The sequence below is a fragment of the Crassostrea angulata genome, chromosome 8, assembly GCF_025612915.1.
Source record: "Crassostrea angulata isolate pt1a10 chromosome 8, ASM2561291v2, whole genome shotgun sequence".
In the NCBI taxonomy this organism is placed as follows: Eukaryota; Metazoa; Mollusca; class Bivalvia; order Ostreida; family Ostreidae; genus Magallana; species Magallana angulata.
In genome coordinates, this window is record NC_069118.1 from 32,485,696 (window position 1) to 32,502,056 (window position 16,361).

Genomic DNA, 16,361 nt, shown 5'->3' on the forward strand with positions numbered 1-16,361 from the left:
TGGAATTGCATATACATACATGTACATGTATATGTATAAGTTATATATTATCATAATATATTAATTATTTATAAATTATAAATAAATAAAATATTTTAAGGGCTTAAATTGACAGGGACCGTTTATTATAAGTATTGATAGAACACTTCTGAAACATATATAACTGTTTTAATAGCTGTTAAAAGTACAAGAAAAACATTGCTTTGTATGTTTCGAGCAGAGGTTATGTAATTTGGGGCATTTCTTTTATTGTGTTAACTGGTCATAGGAAAATTCTTTGCTGTACTTCAACTCTTGTATGTATGCATACATGTATTATTGTATTTTCATTTAATATTGCAGTAGGTACCATTCTGATAATGAAATCAATTTTTAAAATCAGTTTAAAAAGTGGGTATCATAATAAACTCATTCGAAAAAAAAATCCATAAGAAATGTTCAACCTGATTAAAATCAGATCCTCGATCCACTCCTTGTTTTTCTACTGTCGCAACACGAGGAGCGGATCGAGGATCCGATTTGAATCAGATTGTAGAAATGTTCCGATCAATCATATTACAAATTCTGCATTATAATTTAACCATCTCTTTGAAAAGTTTACGGATGGATGGACGGATAATAGGTGATCAGAAATTCTAATTTGAATTTTAAGTTCAGGTCACCTAAAAACCCCAACCCACCTTCTTAATGGTAAGATTCACAGTCTAAATTAGAATACTTGTTAAAAACGAAGTCATTCTAGAAAAATAAACAACAACTTGTTAATCTTTTATGATTCTATTCATTTATTTTTTTTTAAAGTTTCATAAAGACAGAATAAATTATTATGCACACTACCAAACCTGTCTGTGTACAGAGAATACTATAGTAAGACAATCAAATTATTGTTTGCTTTGTTTTCCTTTACACAAGTCCACAAGTTAATATTACATCATTGAGAAATACAAATATACAACAGTCAAAAAGAAGAAAAATCTTTGTAATTATGTTCATTGCACTTCACTGACTGTGCATCAGTCATCCGTTTGTCCGACTGTTTGTTGATAAGTCTCTCAATATGAGAATGTCTAGTGTCTGGTCACCACTCGTGGGGATACCTATTGCGGTCTCTAGGGCAGTGTTTACATTACGACTGTGGTAGATTGTATTTAACGTACGGAACTTCTACATCCTCTCCCTCCGTATCGTTACAGCACAGCTCCAGCACTAAAGCTTTTACGTGACTAGGAATCTTCTTCTTGGAGACTCTTTTCACTACTTCTGATAATCTGCAATTCAATACATCATTTTGATAAGAAAAAGAACGCATAGAAATGTTCATAAATGAAGTAAAAAGTAAGTCGATTTTTCTACCATTGCTTGAGATATTATTGCATGTCAATTGCTTACTCTGACACAAACCGTGAACTGTAGTATAATGAATTGAATGCTTGTTAAAATAGTTCAGTTTTCTAAACAAAATTTCTTAAACTAGTCTTGATACAAGAATACCCCCATCTACTCTGAGCTATAAACATCCAGTTTCACCGAAATCTCTACAAGTTCATTATTTTTGTCTTGAGAATATTTGTGTCTAGTTGACATTCTGCAATGAATGTTTTTACTCTTCCAAGACCTGAATAATTCAGAACACAAAAACATGATTAACTTACGGTAGTCCCAGTCGCTCCTGTCGTTTGGCAGGGGGCATGAAGAATGAATACAACATGGACACGCCCTGTGATAACATGGTGATCTCCAGCTTGTATTCTTTCTACAAAGGTATACACACATCATTATTATCAAGGTGACATCAAAATTTCTGACCCAGAGTCACAGAGTCCAATACTATCTATTGACAGCCAACAAAATGTTTAAAGAACGCTCATTTCTGGATATATGAAATCAATTCCAGCTTTGACAGACAATCATGGGTCCATACATTTATCTAATAATAACAGACTAGTTTACCTGGAAATAATCTAAAAATTCCTGTAGCGTCATCTCTCCTTGAACTTCAAATCGGTCCCATAATGTGAAGTAAGTGTCATAATACTAAAATAATAAAGTACAAACATATACATTCACATGTATTTGAGAAAGAGCACACAGAGGCGTATCACAGTTTTTAATGTTCAGATTGAATTTGTTACCTTGTTCTTGGGTGCTGCTATTGGTTCTGAGAAAGCAAAGAAGGGCAAGGCCAGATTTACAAATCCATTCTTGTAGCTTTCTAATTTATTAGGTCCTTGTACAAGCTGTAAAAGAGAACTTTAATATTGTAAAAGTGGTAATAACCATACATCGAAAACATTTTACAACAAATGCATGCCGAAATATTTTAGATCAGGTGTGGATCCAGAATTTTTTCCAGGGGAGAGGGTGGATCTACTTTTTCCCTCTCCAATGACAGAAAATTTTACTGAATATAATTTTCATATTCAACAAAATGCTCAAAAGTTAAAGCCCCCCTTTTTATTATACAAGGGATGGGGGATCCAATGTTTATTTTTTATATTTAGTCTCCCTCCAGATCTGATCATGAATATCCTTGGAACGTATAGTTTTCCTTTAGAAAAGGACACAAACCTTTCCCTAGCTAACGTAGGTCAAACAAAATCAAAATGAACATGTAAATGCACAATTTTTGCCATAAAACATAACCTGCACTCAAAGCACAAGTGGCTATAATCCCTTCACGACATGACATACCTTGATGAGTTCTACAGCCACTAGGCCTGTGATGAGTGCTGTGGTGGTAGCAATGGCTGGGATGATCTTTCCAGCAATCAACTTACTCTGAAACATTGAATGAAAAACAAATTAGTTTTCTCAACATTTTCTTTTAGAAATTAGGCCGTTGCACATATCATTCTTGATCATTTGATAAACAGCATATATCTTTCTTTAGTACGTGGTATATAAAAATATTAAGATCGGTCCAACCCCAAAATCCACACCAAGACCCAATCAAAACAGCCTAATGATATGTACATGTATATACAGACTTAAAACATTTGTCACATACAGTTGGATTCTTACATATGCTTCAGACATTTCATTAATGTCAAGTATCTAAAGAACTGACTTACATGTACACTTTGCATTAACTGTGTGTATATATACATATGAATCAACCATATCTACTTTTAATTCATTAATTCCCCTCAGTATACCTTGTGTCGATCTGCTGGTGGAATGTCATAGTTCTCGGCTCTCAAATTGGAAGCAGCCACGATAAAGTCCATGTGGAAATTAGTATCATCATCTTTCTCAAACTCGATAGGAACTAATTTCATGGCCTTTACTTTCTCCACAGGGGGCAAGTCCTTTTGTAGATTTTCCACAGCATCAACATCTGCATTTGGAAAAATAATTATACAATTTCTCCAAGCCTCTTTAAAATTCATGAAAAAGTATCCCTTCTATAGTAAGCAAATGTGAAAAATTTGACCATTAACTAGATGAATGATCTTAAATTCGACCATTCATCTTTGAACTTGATGTTCAATTTAAGACCTGGTTTGTTGTTTTTTTTCAAAAGCATGCAAAGAGGAGATTTAAAAAAAATACACCCTTTTCTTTCATCTCTGGGGGCATAAATGTGAAAAGATGTTGTCCATTATGTACAGTAAAACACAGTTATAACGAAGCACCAGGGACGGGCAATTTTGCTTCGTTATAAGCGTAATTCGACATATCCGACAAGTTAACAACATGTAATAGAGTCGCGGGGAGTGAAAATCACTTCGTTGTAAGTCTCAATTCATTATAAGTGTGTTCGCTATAACTGTGTTTTACTGTATTTGGGTTAAAATGACTGAAATAAATCTATTTCATCATAGAAACAATAGATCAAATCATTTTAAGCAATATCTTTTTTCTTTAAATTCCCAAAATACAGGCATGTTCGTGTAAACGTGGGGAAAAAATATAAAAAAAAATCCCTTATCTATCACAAGGAGTTTGCAACACACACAACAGATTTTGTCAACAAACCTAGGTTTCCTTGGTTTCTTTCCATTTCAGCATCAGTCACTTCAATCTTTATCCCTGACCTAGGTTTAAACTCGGGCACTTTGACCTTTGACACCATATCACAGATAGCCTTTGGATCCCGAACTTGTTTGATGCCATACATTTGAGCCCTGAGATTAGCTACAGACATAACATAGTCGAAATGGGTGGTCTGCAATAAAGAGGACAAAATAAGACAAAGATTATTTCCTGCAGAGAATCGAATTGCAGGGTAAACATTACTGACAATTCAATTAAGATACAAAATAATAGTTAGAGGAAGATCACAGACTGAACTTACATTATTTACATCAAACTCCAGTGGATGCCGACATCTTTTTGGACCAGACCAAAATGGAGCTCCGGAACTTGTGACCTGATCAAAAAAATCAACCAAACACAAGTTATTCTACCTTTCTATTATTTATGACAAAACTCTTAACACTATTCTATTAAGTTTGTAGAGGATTTGATAATAAATAAAATAACCATACATCATTATGTACTATACTTAATTTGTTTATTTTAGCTCTTAAAATTCACACAAAGCTTTCCTGTTATTAACATCAAGGTTACACAAACGCTCTCTAATGCCATTTCCACATGACATATCCTTAAGGTCAGACGACACGTTGCTCAATTTTAGATAACTTTTTCTAGGAATTTGTTAATGGTTTACAACTACTTTGACAAGCTTTCTTGCAAAAAATTAGGGTACCTTACCAGGCATTTCTGCAAAATACTAGAGTATGCATTTTTCTATATAATCTTCTTGAAAATACACTTGAATTGCTGATATAAAAATAAATACATCTACAGCACAGCAAAATTCACTATAATAGAACTATATCTCCGCCGGGGCGGGGCTTTGAACTCACGACCTTTAGAACCAGCTTCTGGCAGTGAGCGTCCACGGTTCTAACCACTCGACCATCTGGACATATAACCAATTATTAATAAATTTTGATCGTTTTTAAAGTAATTATAAAATTAATTTTTTTTATTGGAACTCTTTATTACGAGGAGATACAAAAAAGATTCTCGAGGAACGTGTCGTCTGACCTTAAGATGACAATTTCAGGAACTTTTCTTGTCCCCCTCCCATTCTTCAATTACGCTAATTTTTCCTAAGTTTTATTATGAAGGATTGTTATGCAATTTGGTTTCCATCAGATTATAAGCTGACAATGGATTTTCATAAGTGTACATGTACATGCATAAAGACAATTCAATAAAAAGAAATAGCTGTGTATAAATCACTATCAACAACACAGACCTGATCAGGAGGGAAGTTGAACAGAAGCTGACGAATGTTGTTATTATAGTTCTCCTGGAACAGATTCCTGGCAAAAGTCACGCAGTCCTGGAAACTGGTTGGTCTCTCGTCAACGATGGCCTTCTTAATTCCTTGTAGTGTCTCCACCTATATGTACACAAGGCAAACCAAACGTTAATCACACAAAAAAAATACTACTATATTTGATATTTATTACAACATGGAGAAATGTCATTATGAATAGGGTGATTGATACCCTTTATGGAAGAAAAAAGGGCACAAATTCTTCAATGTATCCTCATTTTCTGTTGGAAGAAACTGAGATTATTTGCATATTCATGCAACATTGGCTTGTGCACATGAAGATAATTTGAATGTTCAATGGACGAAAATCACAAATGCCCCTGGTTTTGACTTACTGGCTGTGTGCCTGGGAGTTTGGCAGTCCTCTCCAGGAATTTAGGATCTGTGGCATATTGAAGGGCGCCCTCTACTGGCTGGATGAACAGTCCCTCAAACTGGTCTCTGGCCCACTGCAAAAACACAAATTATACCATATTGAAGGGATGATATATCTAAGAGTTTAACTAATAGGGCAGCAATTAAGCCATATTCTATGGAAATTTTTGAAAAAAGTATAGATTGGCCAAATTTGGTATATTGGTGTATATTATCCTGATGTGGTTCCCAACTTGAGTGACATCATCATTGCGAGTATTGTATGTACACTGCATTGAAAATATGTAATTACCGTTATTGTGAATTGACTCACAGAATTAATTGAAAGACCTTGTTTGAATAGCATTGCATTAGCAGCGGAACAATTTGTAGATTTTTGCATGTTTTGAAGGTTTTGATCTTTCACAACTTCATGCTTCAAAATATCAAATTTGTACATGCATTGTGGTAAATACACACATGAACATTCACTCTTTAAAAAAAAAAAAATTATTACAAAAATAATGTAGTTTCAATGACATTGAGGAGCTTCATCAAGTTACAAAATAAAAAATAACCTTTTTAGTCTCATTTTCTCCTAATTTTAGCACAACAAATTTTTTTCTTCTAAAAAATCTAATATTTATAGGTTTTTCCTTTAATCAAGTTCTCTAAACCTTGAACTTAGCTCTCTACACACAATCCTTAAACTTCCAACAGAAACTTGACAGGTCTGGGGATCTCTACAGGAATTCCCTACCTGTAGTGTGTGTTGGATGGCGTTGGGGAAGTTCTTGAGGGTACAGATAGGAATGGATTTCTCGGGAGGGTCCTGCGAGGAGGAGTAAGACTCGGTCAGTTTGGGAATGACCACCTGTACGTTGCCCTTGGTGCCCAGGGTCCCTGATTCCAGCAGGGGCTTGTTGTAATACACACATCTCCTGTCCATGTACAATCCTGGGCAATAAAACAAGCCCATATTGATTATTATTCAATACAATATACTATACTAAATTATGCAGTTTTTAGTACATGTTTATAAGCATTTTAATAAGCATTTTAATATTTTTTTCATATACACATGTACTGTTGATGCATGAATATTAAATCATCTGAATTTTTTTAAAATTCTTATATCAACGGTGTTTGCAGAAATATCATAGTACCATTTCAGTTCTTTGTATACAATTTTTTTTTTTTTAAATTTTAAAAAAGAAACTCACTTGCATCTACATTGTCCAGGGCATTAGCCACACCATCCAGCTTCTCAAAGAAATCGTCAGTGTAGATGTTCTCTGTATCGGGCCCCACCCTGTTTTCCTGGGAGGTGATGTTTATGTAGGGATTCATGTGTTTGGCAGCACAGGCTGCTGTTGAGGATTTAGGTTTCTAAAACAAAATTTCGTGGATAAATAAAAGTATAATGAGCAATCTAATAGTAATACATCTCCTATTGGTATGGGCCTCAGGGGCTGAAAAATCCGATTGCCCGACACCCGTGGTTTTTCCGATCGGGCAAGTAAAAAATCGGTAGGGACTTGCCCGTGGGCAAGTGACTTTTTAAACTTTCGCATATGTACTGAAAATGAAAGTACCGTATTTTGCCGAACATAATACACACTTTTTTCTAAAAAATTCTTCATGATCTAAGGGTGTTAAAATTATACACCACAATAGGATTTTGACATGGTGTTTTTCCTTTATTTTTAACACCTCTGCGGCCTTAGTGAAATCATGGCCGTGAAGACGTGTGCGCTTGTAACCTATTATCTCGGACATTCACCTAAGGTGACAGAAATTATCAAAACATCCAAAACTGTTAATAAAATGTTTGTTTTTTTACCTTTAAAACAAATCCAACTAAATATCAACATGTTATGTGTTCATTTTTTAACAAACTCTCGAGAAAACCAAGAGGAAGAACTATATATTTTATGAAGAGTACTGAGTATTAAAAGTGGAAAAATTTAAAGTGAAGGGCAAAACCATCGTACGGTATGTGTATTGTTTATTTTTAATCACAATAAAGAATTTGGTTGGGCTAGTAGATATTGAGGTAGGGCAAGTAAATTTTGCCTTGCCACTTGCCCGAGGGCAAGTGCTTAAAAAATGTATTTGTCAGCCCCTGGGCCTCTTAAATGAAACTCCAATGATATCTTATTTTTAAGCTTATATTCATACTGTAAACAATCTCTCTCTCTCTCTCTCTCTCTCTCTCTCTCTCTCTCTCTCTCTCTCTCTCTCTCTCTCTCTCTCTCTCGGAGCATGTATATATACTGACCTGTACGTCCCAGGGCCTAAACAGGAACTGTCTGTTAAGGTTGGACTTCTCAATGATGTCCATGTCTGTCACATATATATGTCCATTCTCTCCTGCAGACAGACCCATCAAGGCCCAGTTCTTTAACATTTCACATCCAATGGCACCAGCTCCCACCTACAAAACAATTCTAACATTACTACACTTCAAATATCTTCATTCAAGCACTTCGAATACTTCATGTCTAAAAATCTTTAACAAAGTTACCAGTCTTATCATAAACTGTTTCCACATTGCTCAAAGATGTAACAATTGTAAATATACATTTACATTGTATGCATTATATCAATAACTTATATCATATCATCCAATTACTGTAATCTGTTGTTCAAAAGAAATCAACAGCACTTACCAAGAAATATTTGAGGTTTCCCATCTTCTCCTGGAAATCTGACCCAAATACAGCTACCTGTCCATCATATCGACTATTGGTCTGAAAGTCAAAAAAAAAATGTTTTGATTTTAAATCTGACAATAGATAAATACTTATAATAAAGTGACAATTTTGCATCAATTTGAGCTGTTTATTCTATGTTCAACTTCTTTGAACCATTGGTGTGTTAAATGGTTTACAGTAACTTACTGGTTTACACTTACTGTTAGAAATCACTGGTTTACATTACTAGTTACTGTTTTACAGTTACTCTCTAATTTACTAGTTACTACATGTAATATTTGGTCTATGGTTATGACAGTTACATACTGGTTTACTAATTACTACAGTACCGATCAGACCCAACCTAACACCAGAGTACACCCCATCTAAACCCTGGGTTTACTTTTTGAAAATTTGGGTCCACTCGGGGTTTACTTTGGGTGTACTCGGGGTTTACTCAAGAATTGCTTTTGGAGTTAACTATACGCACTGAAGTGTGAATCAAACTTGTATTTTATCTTATCATCCTACTGCCTGTAATTCCTGCCCTTTGTAAATTCCGAATACACATGTAGCGTCTGCTTTCAGGGTATTCTTCTGATCGGGGTTTACTCTCTGTGTCCACTCTGGGTTTACTCTGGGTCCACTCTAGTAAACCCAGAGTAAACCCAGAAAGTAAACCCAGGGTTTAGTTGGGGTTTACTTTCTGTTAGGTTGGGTCTGATCGGTACTGTAAACCTTAACTTAACCCTGGGTTTACTTTCGGGGTTTACTCTGGGTTTACTACAGTGGAACCAGGGTAAACCCAGAGTGGACACAAATAGTAAACCCTGATCAGAAGCATACTCTGAAATTAGACGTTACATGTGTATTTGGAATATACAAGAGGCAAAAATTACAGACAGTAAGATGGTAAGTTAAATGAAGGGTTTGCTTTACACTTCAGTGCTACAGTTGACCCAAAAAGCAAATTCAGAGTAAACCCAAAGTAAGCCCTGAAAGTAAACCCAGGGTTTAGTTGGGATTTACTCTGGTGTTAGGTTGGGTCTGATCGGTACTGTACAAGTACTCAATGATTTACGGTTACAACAGTAACTTACTGGTTTACTAGTTACTACAAGTACTCAATGATTTACGGTTACAACAGTTACTTACTGGTTTACTAGTTACTACAAGTACTCAATGATTTACGGTTACAACAGTTACTTACTGGTTTACTAGTTACTACAAGTACTCAATGATTTACGGTTACAACAGTTACTTACTGGTTTACTAGTTACTACAATTACTCAATGATTTACGGTTACAACAGTTATTTACTGGTTTACTAGTTACCACAAGTACTCAATGATTTACGGTTACAACAGTTACTTACTGGTTTAGTAATTACTACAGGTACTCAATGATTTACAATTACAACAGTTACTTACTGGTTTACTAGTTACTACAGGTACTCAATGATTTACGGTTACAGCAGTTACTTACTGGTTTACTAGTCACTACAGGTACTCAATGATTTACGGTTACTACAGTTACTTACTGGTTTACTAGTTACAACTACTCAATGATTTACCGTTACTTACTGGTTTACTAGTTACTACAAGTACTCAATGATTTACGGTTACAGCAGATACTTACTGGTTTACAGTTACTACAAGTACTCAATGATTTACGGTTACAATATTTACTTACTGGTTTACAGTTTTCCTCTGTCAGAGAGGTGTCCTTGTCTTCTGGTAAACACTCCAGAGCATCAAAGTACATGTACTGACACACTGGGTGGAACTTCCCCGAGCAGGCCTGAAAACAGCAAGATCAACTCATCTTATTACACCTCATTATCATAATCATAAGACATTTTCATATGGGTTTAAACAGTCACATGACAAAGCAAATGGAATATCACATTCCAATGCTTAAAGAGCCTTAAAGGTTTTTCTGTAGAAGAGATGACAATTTCTGCAGATTGTACTGAAATATTTAGCTGCATGTAGACATGCCATGCCATGGGGGGGGGGGGGGTCAATATATTTATATCTCCTCCATTATGCGCTCAATTTATTATTTTTCAATAAACTAAACTAATTCTTGATACATGTAAAATAATTTTAATAGAACAAAGCTTCAATCAAGTGCATATTTACAAGACGAAAAAAAGTTTTAAATGATATTTGACCTTACCTTCATGACCTCCTGAGCTGCCACCCCTCCCATAATGGCTGCCAATGGACACAAGTCTCCACGGCAGGTGTAAGCCATCTCTCTCATTACATTCTCGTCCAGCTCATCCACTTTAGCTGGTGACTTCTCATTCAAGGCCTTCACAACTTTAAGGAATTCATCAGCATCAGCCTTAATAAGAAGAGAGAAAAAAGCTTCAAAATCAAAATTTTACTGATTCACTTTCTTAAACCTCTAAGGTTTCTGTTCTATAAACAACAAGCAAAATATTTTAGTTTTAATTACTCACCCCCAAAAAATTGGACTTTGAAAGTTTTAAGTTATTGTTTCTTGAAGAAAAAATTGGAATTTGGAAGTATTAAAGTATTGTTTCTATGAATATAATTAAAACTGACCTTGCATCGACTACGAGGCAGCTGTCCTTTCTGTTTCTGGAATTCATACAGAGCCTGGAAACCAATGTGTAACTGACCGGGGCGGTCAAACTTAGCAAAGTCTGTCATGAGGAACTCGGGGGCATCCATAGCAACCTTGATGGATTTCTGAATGCACAAAGAAATAAAAATCAGTAATGAGTTGTAAGGTAGACAATATTTTTTTTATTCAATTCCTTAGTTACAAAATTGAACCCTACTTTTGAAACAACATTAAAAAAAAATCAATAGGAAAAAGCTGGAAGAAAATAAAATGACACATTATACAGTTGTATAAACTTACAAAGTGAATTGTTTTATGCGTCTTGACTTGGGAAACAACTCCCCCTCGTTCATAGTTGGAAAATTTGCTTGTATCTCAAATGCTAAACGTGTACGGTCCTGCAATTAACAAAGCATTTATCAGATAACAACAACAACAAAAACACAACAAAACTTTTCTTTAATACGTACATGTATCTTCAAATATTAAATTGGTACAGTCCAAAAGTAAATCAAAAACTGTTCTTTTCAACATACATGTGTACATATAGGTGAAGTAGGAAATTCATATATTCTGAAGTAAATTGATTCAAATGTTCCAAAGGAAATAAACCGAGGGAGAATTACCTAGTACTTTGATTTTGATTGGTTTACACCCATTAAGCTCAGTCATTCCCTGTACTTCAGTGAAAGTGACGTGATCCCCGTCCTCATATCCATGGCGGGCTTCATCCAAACAAGTGACCACGCCCTCTTTATCCTAAAAATAGATCAAATTGTTCAGCCCGCACCATTTTAACACTTGTATATTTTGAATTTTTTCATATTTACATAATAGAGTGCTGTGAACTTTTTATTTTTATTTTTTTTTAAATTTCATTCTCCACAGACACCATGAAAAAAAAATGTCAAGTTTGAATAAGGTACAATCAATTTTAACTTAAATTATTTTTAACTTATTTAGTGTTTCACATTCACCCTGATCAGAATGTCTTTTACTGTATGTCAAACCCTGCACCACCATGCAGCCAGGAATAGGGTCTTTTTTAAACTGTCTGGGTCTGCCTTACCTTAGTGATGGATGCCACCATGTTTGAGATGGGCTCCTCTCCATCCACATCATTCACCACGAAATTATCTCCAAAGTCGCAAAACAGCTCCCTGCCAAACATCAAAACCCCCACATTAACATTACTATAACCCGACAATGAGCCTTAGTCCTAGTTACTATAGCGACTATGACTGACAAGGAACAACCAACAAGGAGAGCTTCATACACCAATGGTATTCATTATTTGCCTGAATTTTCATCACATACAGAATACTTTTTTAATATCATGAAAATTTTTACTATGAAAAACCTGACAATTTTCAAGAAAAGAGCTGAGCTCTTTCAATGAAGTTTACTGATAGAAATGTAAATTTTATAAAATGAACTTGTATTGTATAAGTGCACTTTTATCTTAACTATTCGCTTGGAGATAAAGCTTGCAGAAAATAAGGTTATCATAAATAAGGCAAACCATTTCATACAATAAACGAATATCAGCTTAAGTCCAACAAAATTAAAACTTACGCAAACAGTCCTCTGGAATCAACAGAAATGAATTTGATGTTGTTCTTGTGGCAGATCTCTCCAATTCGGATTTTCTCCTCCAAATCTGAGTTAGTCAGGACAACTACCTACAAATGAAATCATAAAGACTAGTAAATTATTTCAAGCTAAAAATAATTGAGTAAGTAAAATATATCCTCAATTCACATCTTAATAAAAACAATTAAGAAATTCAAAGTAATTTTACGGAAAATGGTTTTTAAAACAGAATTTAAATAAAAACTAGACGTACTGTGAGCAAGCTCACAATTGATACCCCCGCTAAGAAAAAAAATCATAACGCGTGTAATTTTGCTATTATAGAAAATATTGGATGAATTTATTTCACTGTCCATTTTCTATAAATAACAACTGCTCTATTTTTTAAAACTGTTAATGCTAATAGGAGTAAACAAACCCATTTCTGTCCTTTAATTCCATTTTAATTTAAGTTAACTGTTGATGCATGAGGACAGTTGCATCCTTCCGTTAACAATCATGACTCGAATCAAACGAAATCCACATGTCAAGTATTCTCTTTTGAGAAGTGGACAGGCATAGCCTGCAAGTAATCTATTATTTTACACTCGCAAAAATAAAATCTGAAAACAAAAAAACATTTATTGTGGAACACATGTGGAAAGTTTTACTGAATTCTGTAGCTATATCAAAAAGTTATGAGCGATTATTAAAACCATGGTGCTCGCGGTGGCCTCTGATTTATGAAAATATGTTAAAAGTTATAATTATACTGTATGCAATTTCACGGCATGTTAATTTTGAATGATTTTCTTGGTTCTAATTTGTGCAAATATGCATGTCTATTCACAAGACAATGCAAACTTGATTATATTATGATGACCCGAAAATATATACATGTACAAGTTTAGTGAACCCTGCCTTTTGGGGGAGGGGTTGAAAAACTGCTGTTATATTATTCAATTTTAAAGAATTGGCGTGCATTTTCATATAAATTAGCATTGTCAGGTTCTAATAAAACTAATGCGGGTGCTGAATCATAGCTAAATTCATATTTCACTTTAATATTGGCATTTTAGGGGCATAATTTTATAGATTCTGTATACCATACAAGCGTCTAAATAACTCATTTTACACAAAATTCGTATTACCCGGTACATAGAAGCTTTTTTGGTTTACGACGATAAAACCAACTTTCTGGATAAGCTGCTGTATATTTTTGGGGCAGTTTGGACGGTTTGATGCACTATAATCGGGTCGCTGTTTGATGTTCTACGAAAGGACTAAGTGCGGTTTTCTGCAATTTTTGCCCTCCAAAATCAAAGTTCTAGAAAGAGCTTTGAAATAAGGTGAAAGATAGTTAAAATCATATTGGAAATAAAGGTGTAAATAGTTATCACCACAGTGACGTCATAATGTAGAAATGACGTCATGAATATAGCATTATTTTGATAAATTGATGTTTTGTGGCAAAATACGGGTGTTTTCCGATGATTTTTTGACTGGGAAACAACAAGCGCAGGCTTGCTCAAGTACCATTTTTTAGTATGATATGTATAACTATATGAAGAAAAACATATGTTAAAATCGCACTTGAGCAGACCTGCGCTCTATACTTCCGAATGCAAAATATAGAGCAAAAATGAGAATATCTTCATTTGTTTGCAAATTTGCGGGAATTGGGTAATTTAGCTGACGTCATAGATAAACAACGAGTGAGCAATGATGGCTCATTGTTGGTGATTTCTAATCTACACACATCGATAGAACGCCAAAACAAGAGGCCCATGGGCCACATCGCTCACCTGAGGAACAATAGGTATGATAAAATCAGCTTAATGGAGTCATAATACAAACAATCTGGACAATGTACAGTAATACATATAGATCCTGTATAAATAAAATCCATTTTTCCCCCTGGATATTCTTATGTTTATAATCATTAGTCCCTTTTCTAACAGGATGATTTTATAGTCATATCACACGTTGAGTATTGCAGTTCTCAAAAAGATCCTGAACAATTGTTTATATATGGGATATAAAGTTACATCAAACTCTGAACCCTCTTGTGAGGCCGAAGAATTGTCCTGACGCCAAAGTCTTAACAATTATAAAGAATCATCTGGCTGATTAGTTTCTGAGAAGAAGATTTTTAAAGATTTACTCTATATATTCATATGTAAAACTTTAACACAACATCCCCCCCCCCATTGTGGCCTCACCCTACCCCCAGGGATCATTATTTTCACAACTTTGAATCTACACTACCTGAGGATGCTGCCAAAAGTTTCAGCTTTCCTGGCTGATTAGTTTCTGAGAAGAAGATTTTTAAAGATTTACTCTATATATTCCTATGTAAAAATTCGACCCCCCCATTGTGGCCCCACCCTACCCCCGGGGGTCATGATTTTTACAACTTTGAATCTACATTACCTGAGGATGCTTCCACACAAGTTTCAGCTTTCCTTGCTGATTAGTTTCTGAGAAGAAGATTTTTAAAGATTTACTCTATATATTCATATGTAAAACTTTGACCCCCCCCCCATTGTGGCCCCACCCTACATCCAGGGGTCATGATTTTCAAAACTTTGAATCTACACTACCTGAGGATGCTTCCACACAAGTTTCACCTTTCGTCGTTTTTTGGTTCTGGAGAAGAAGATTTTTGAAAATTTCTCGAAATTTTTCATTAATTTCTAATTATCTCCCCTTGAAAACGGGTGTGGCCCTTAATTTTCACAACTTTGAATTACCTTTGCCTAAGGATGATTTGTGCCAAGTTTGGTTGAAATTGGCCCAGTAGTTCTTGAGAAGATGTTGAAAATGTGAAAAGTTTACGGACAGACGGACAGACAGACAGACAGACAAACAGACGGACGACAGACAAAATGTGATCAGAATAGCTCACTTGAGCTTTCAGCTCAGGTCAGCTAAAAACTCCACTTTATGACTTAAAACACATCATAACAATTTTCCTTCATCCACTTCTCTTCGCAAGCCAATCTGATTAAAATCATCTGTTCTGATACGCTACCGCTCTGAGAGCAGTAGGGTATCCGAACAGCTGATTTTAATCAGATAGGACCGGCCTGCCCATGAAAAAAATCTTAAATATTTTGATAGGCTTTGTTCAAAGGTAGAATTTAAGATAGATATTAAACCTTTTGCATTACAAACCATCTCCAACAGAAACCAAATTCCCCCGTCTGTTCATTCATTCATTCAAACATTATTTCCTCTTTACAGAGATTTGAAAACTTTATGGTTTGTAACAACAATATTTAAGGTAAAATAGAACAGTTTTTTAAATACCCAAATATTTTTAATACAATCTTCATTCTGATTATCTTTATATGTGTTTTAATCATTATTGTTTTTATGTCACTTTCCATATTTTTCACAAAATACTCGATGCTTGCTGATTTTTACTCTTAATAATATACAAATACATAATAACATACCGGTATATTAAGTGAATGTCAAAAATAAAGTCAATAAATGAAAAAAAAATGAATGAAAATATACATAAATGAATAAATAAATTAATTAATAAGTAAAATAGAGCAGTTTAGAATAATGACAGGAGGGGGGGGTCATTATTCTACGCAGAAAAATGACCCCCCGGTCATTATTCTACGTAGAAAAAATAAGCCTTTTGTCTGAAGAATATGTAGAATAATGACGCCCTTATAGATTAAAGTTTTTCAGTATATTTTTTTTTATTATTTATGAGATAGTTTTTACAATATTGTAATTTTTACTGCAGTTTACAGAATTCCCAAATT

At 34.6% G+C, this 16,361-nt stretch overlaps 1 protein-coding gene across 1 annotated transcript; it reads right to left on the bottom strand.

Annotated features, from left to right (window-relative positions):
* Positions 1 to 758: 758 nt before the first annotated feature.
* Positions 759 to 11,646, bottom strand: LOC128158752 (ubiquitin-like modifier-activating enzyme 1). The gene is made up of 19 exons (XM_052821710.1): positions 11,631 to 11,646; positions 11,305 to 11,402; positions 10,983 to 11,129; positions 10,588 to 10,758; positions 10,099 to 10,206; positions 8,383 to 8,463; positions 7,992 to 8,147; positions 6,934 to 7,099; positions 6,471 to 6,667; positions 5,692 to 5,805; positions 5,273 to 5,419; positions 4,298 to 4,372; positions 3,979 to 4,168; positions 3,156 to 3,337; positions 2,692 to 2,778; positions 2,133 to 2,237; positions 1,951 to 2,034; positions 1,653 to 1,753; positions 759 to 1,268 (listed from the first exon to the last, which is right to left on the bottom strand). Exons 3-19 carry the CDS (start codon positions 11,109 to 11,111, stop codon positions 1,127 to 1,129), a joined length of 2,235 nt encoding a protein of 744 aa, XP_052677670.1. The 5' UTR covers positions 11,112 to 11,129; positions 11,305 to 11,402; positions 11,631 to 11,646; the 3' UTR covers positions 759 to 1,126.
* Between the last annotated feature and the right edge of the window lie 4,715 nt (positions 11,647 to 16,361).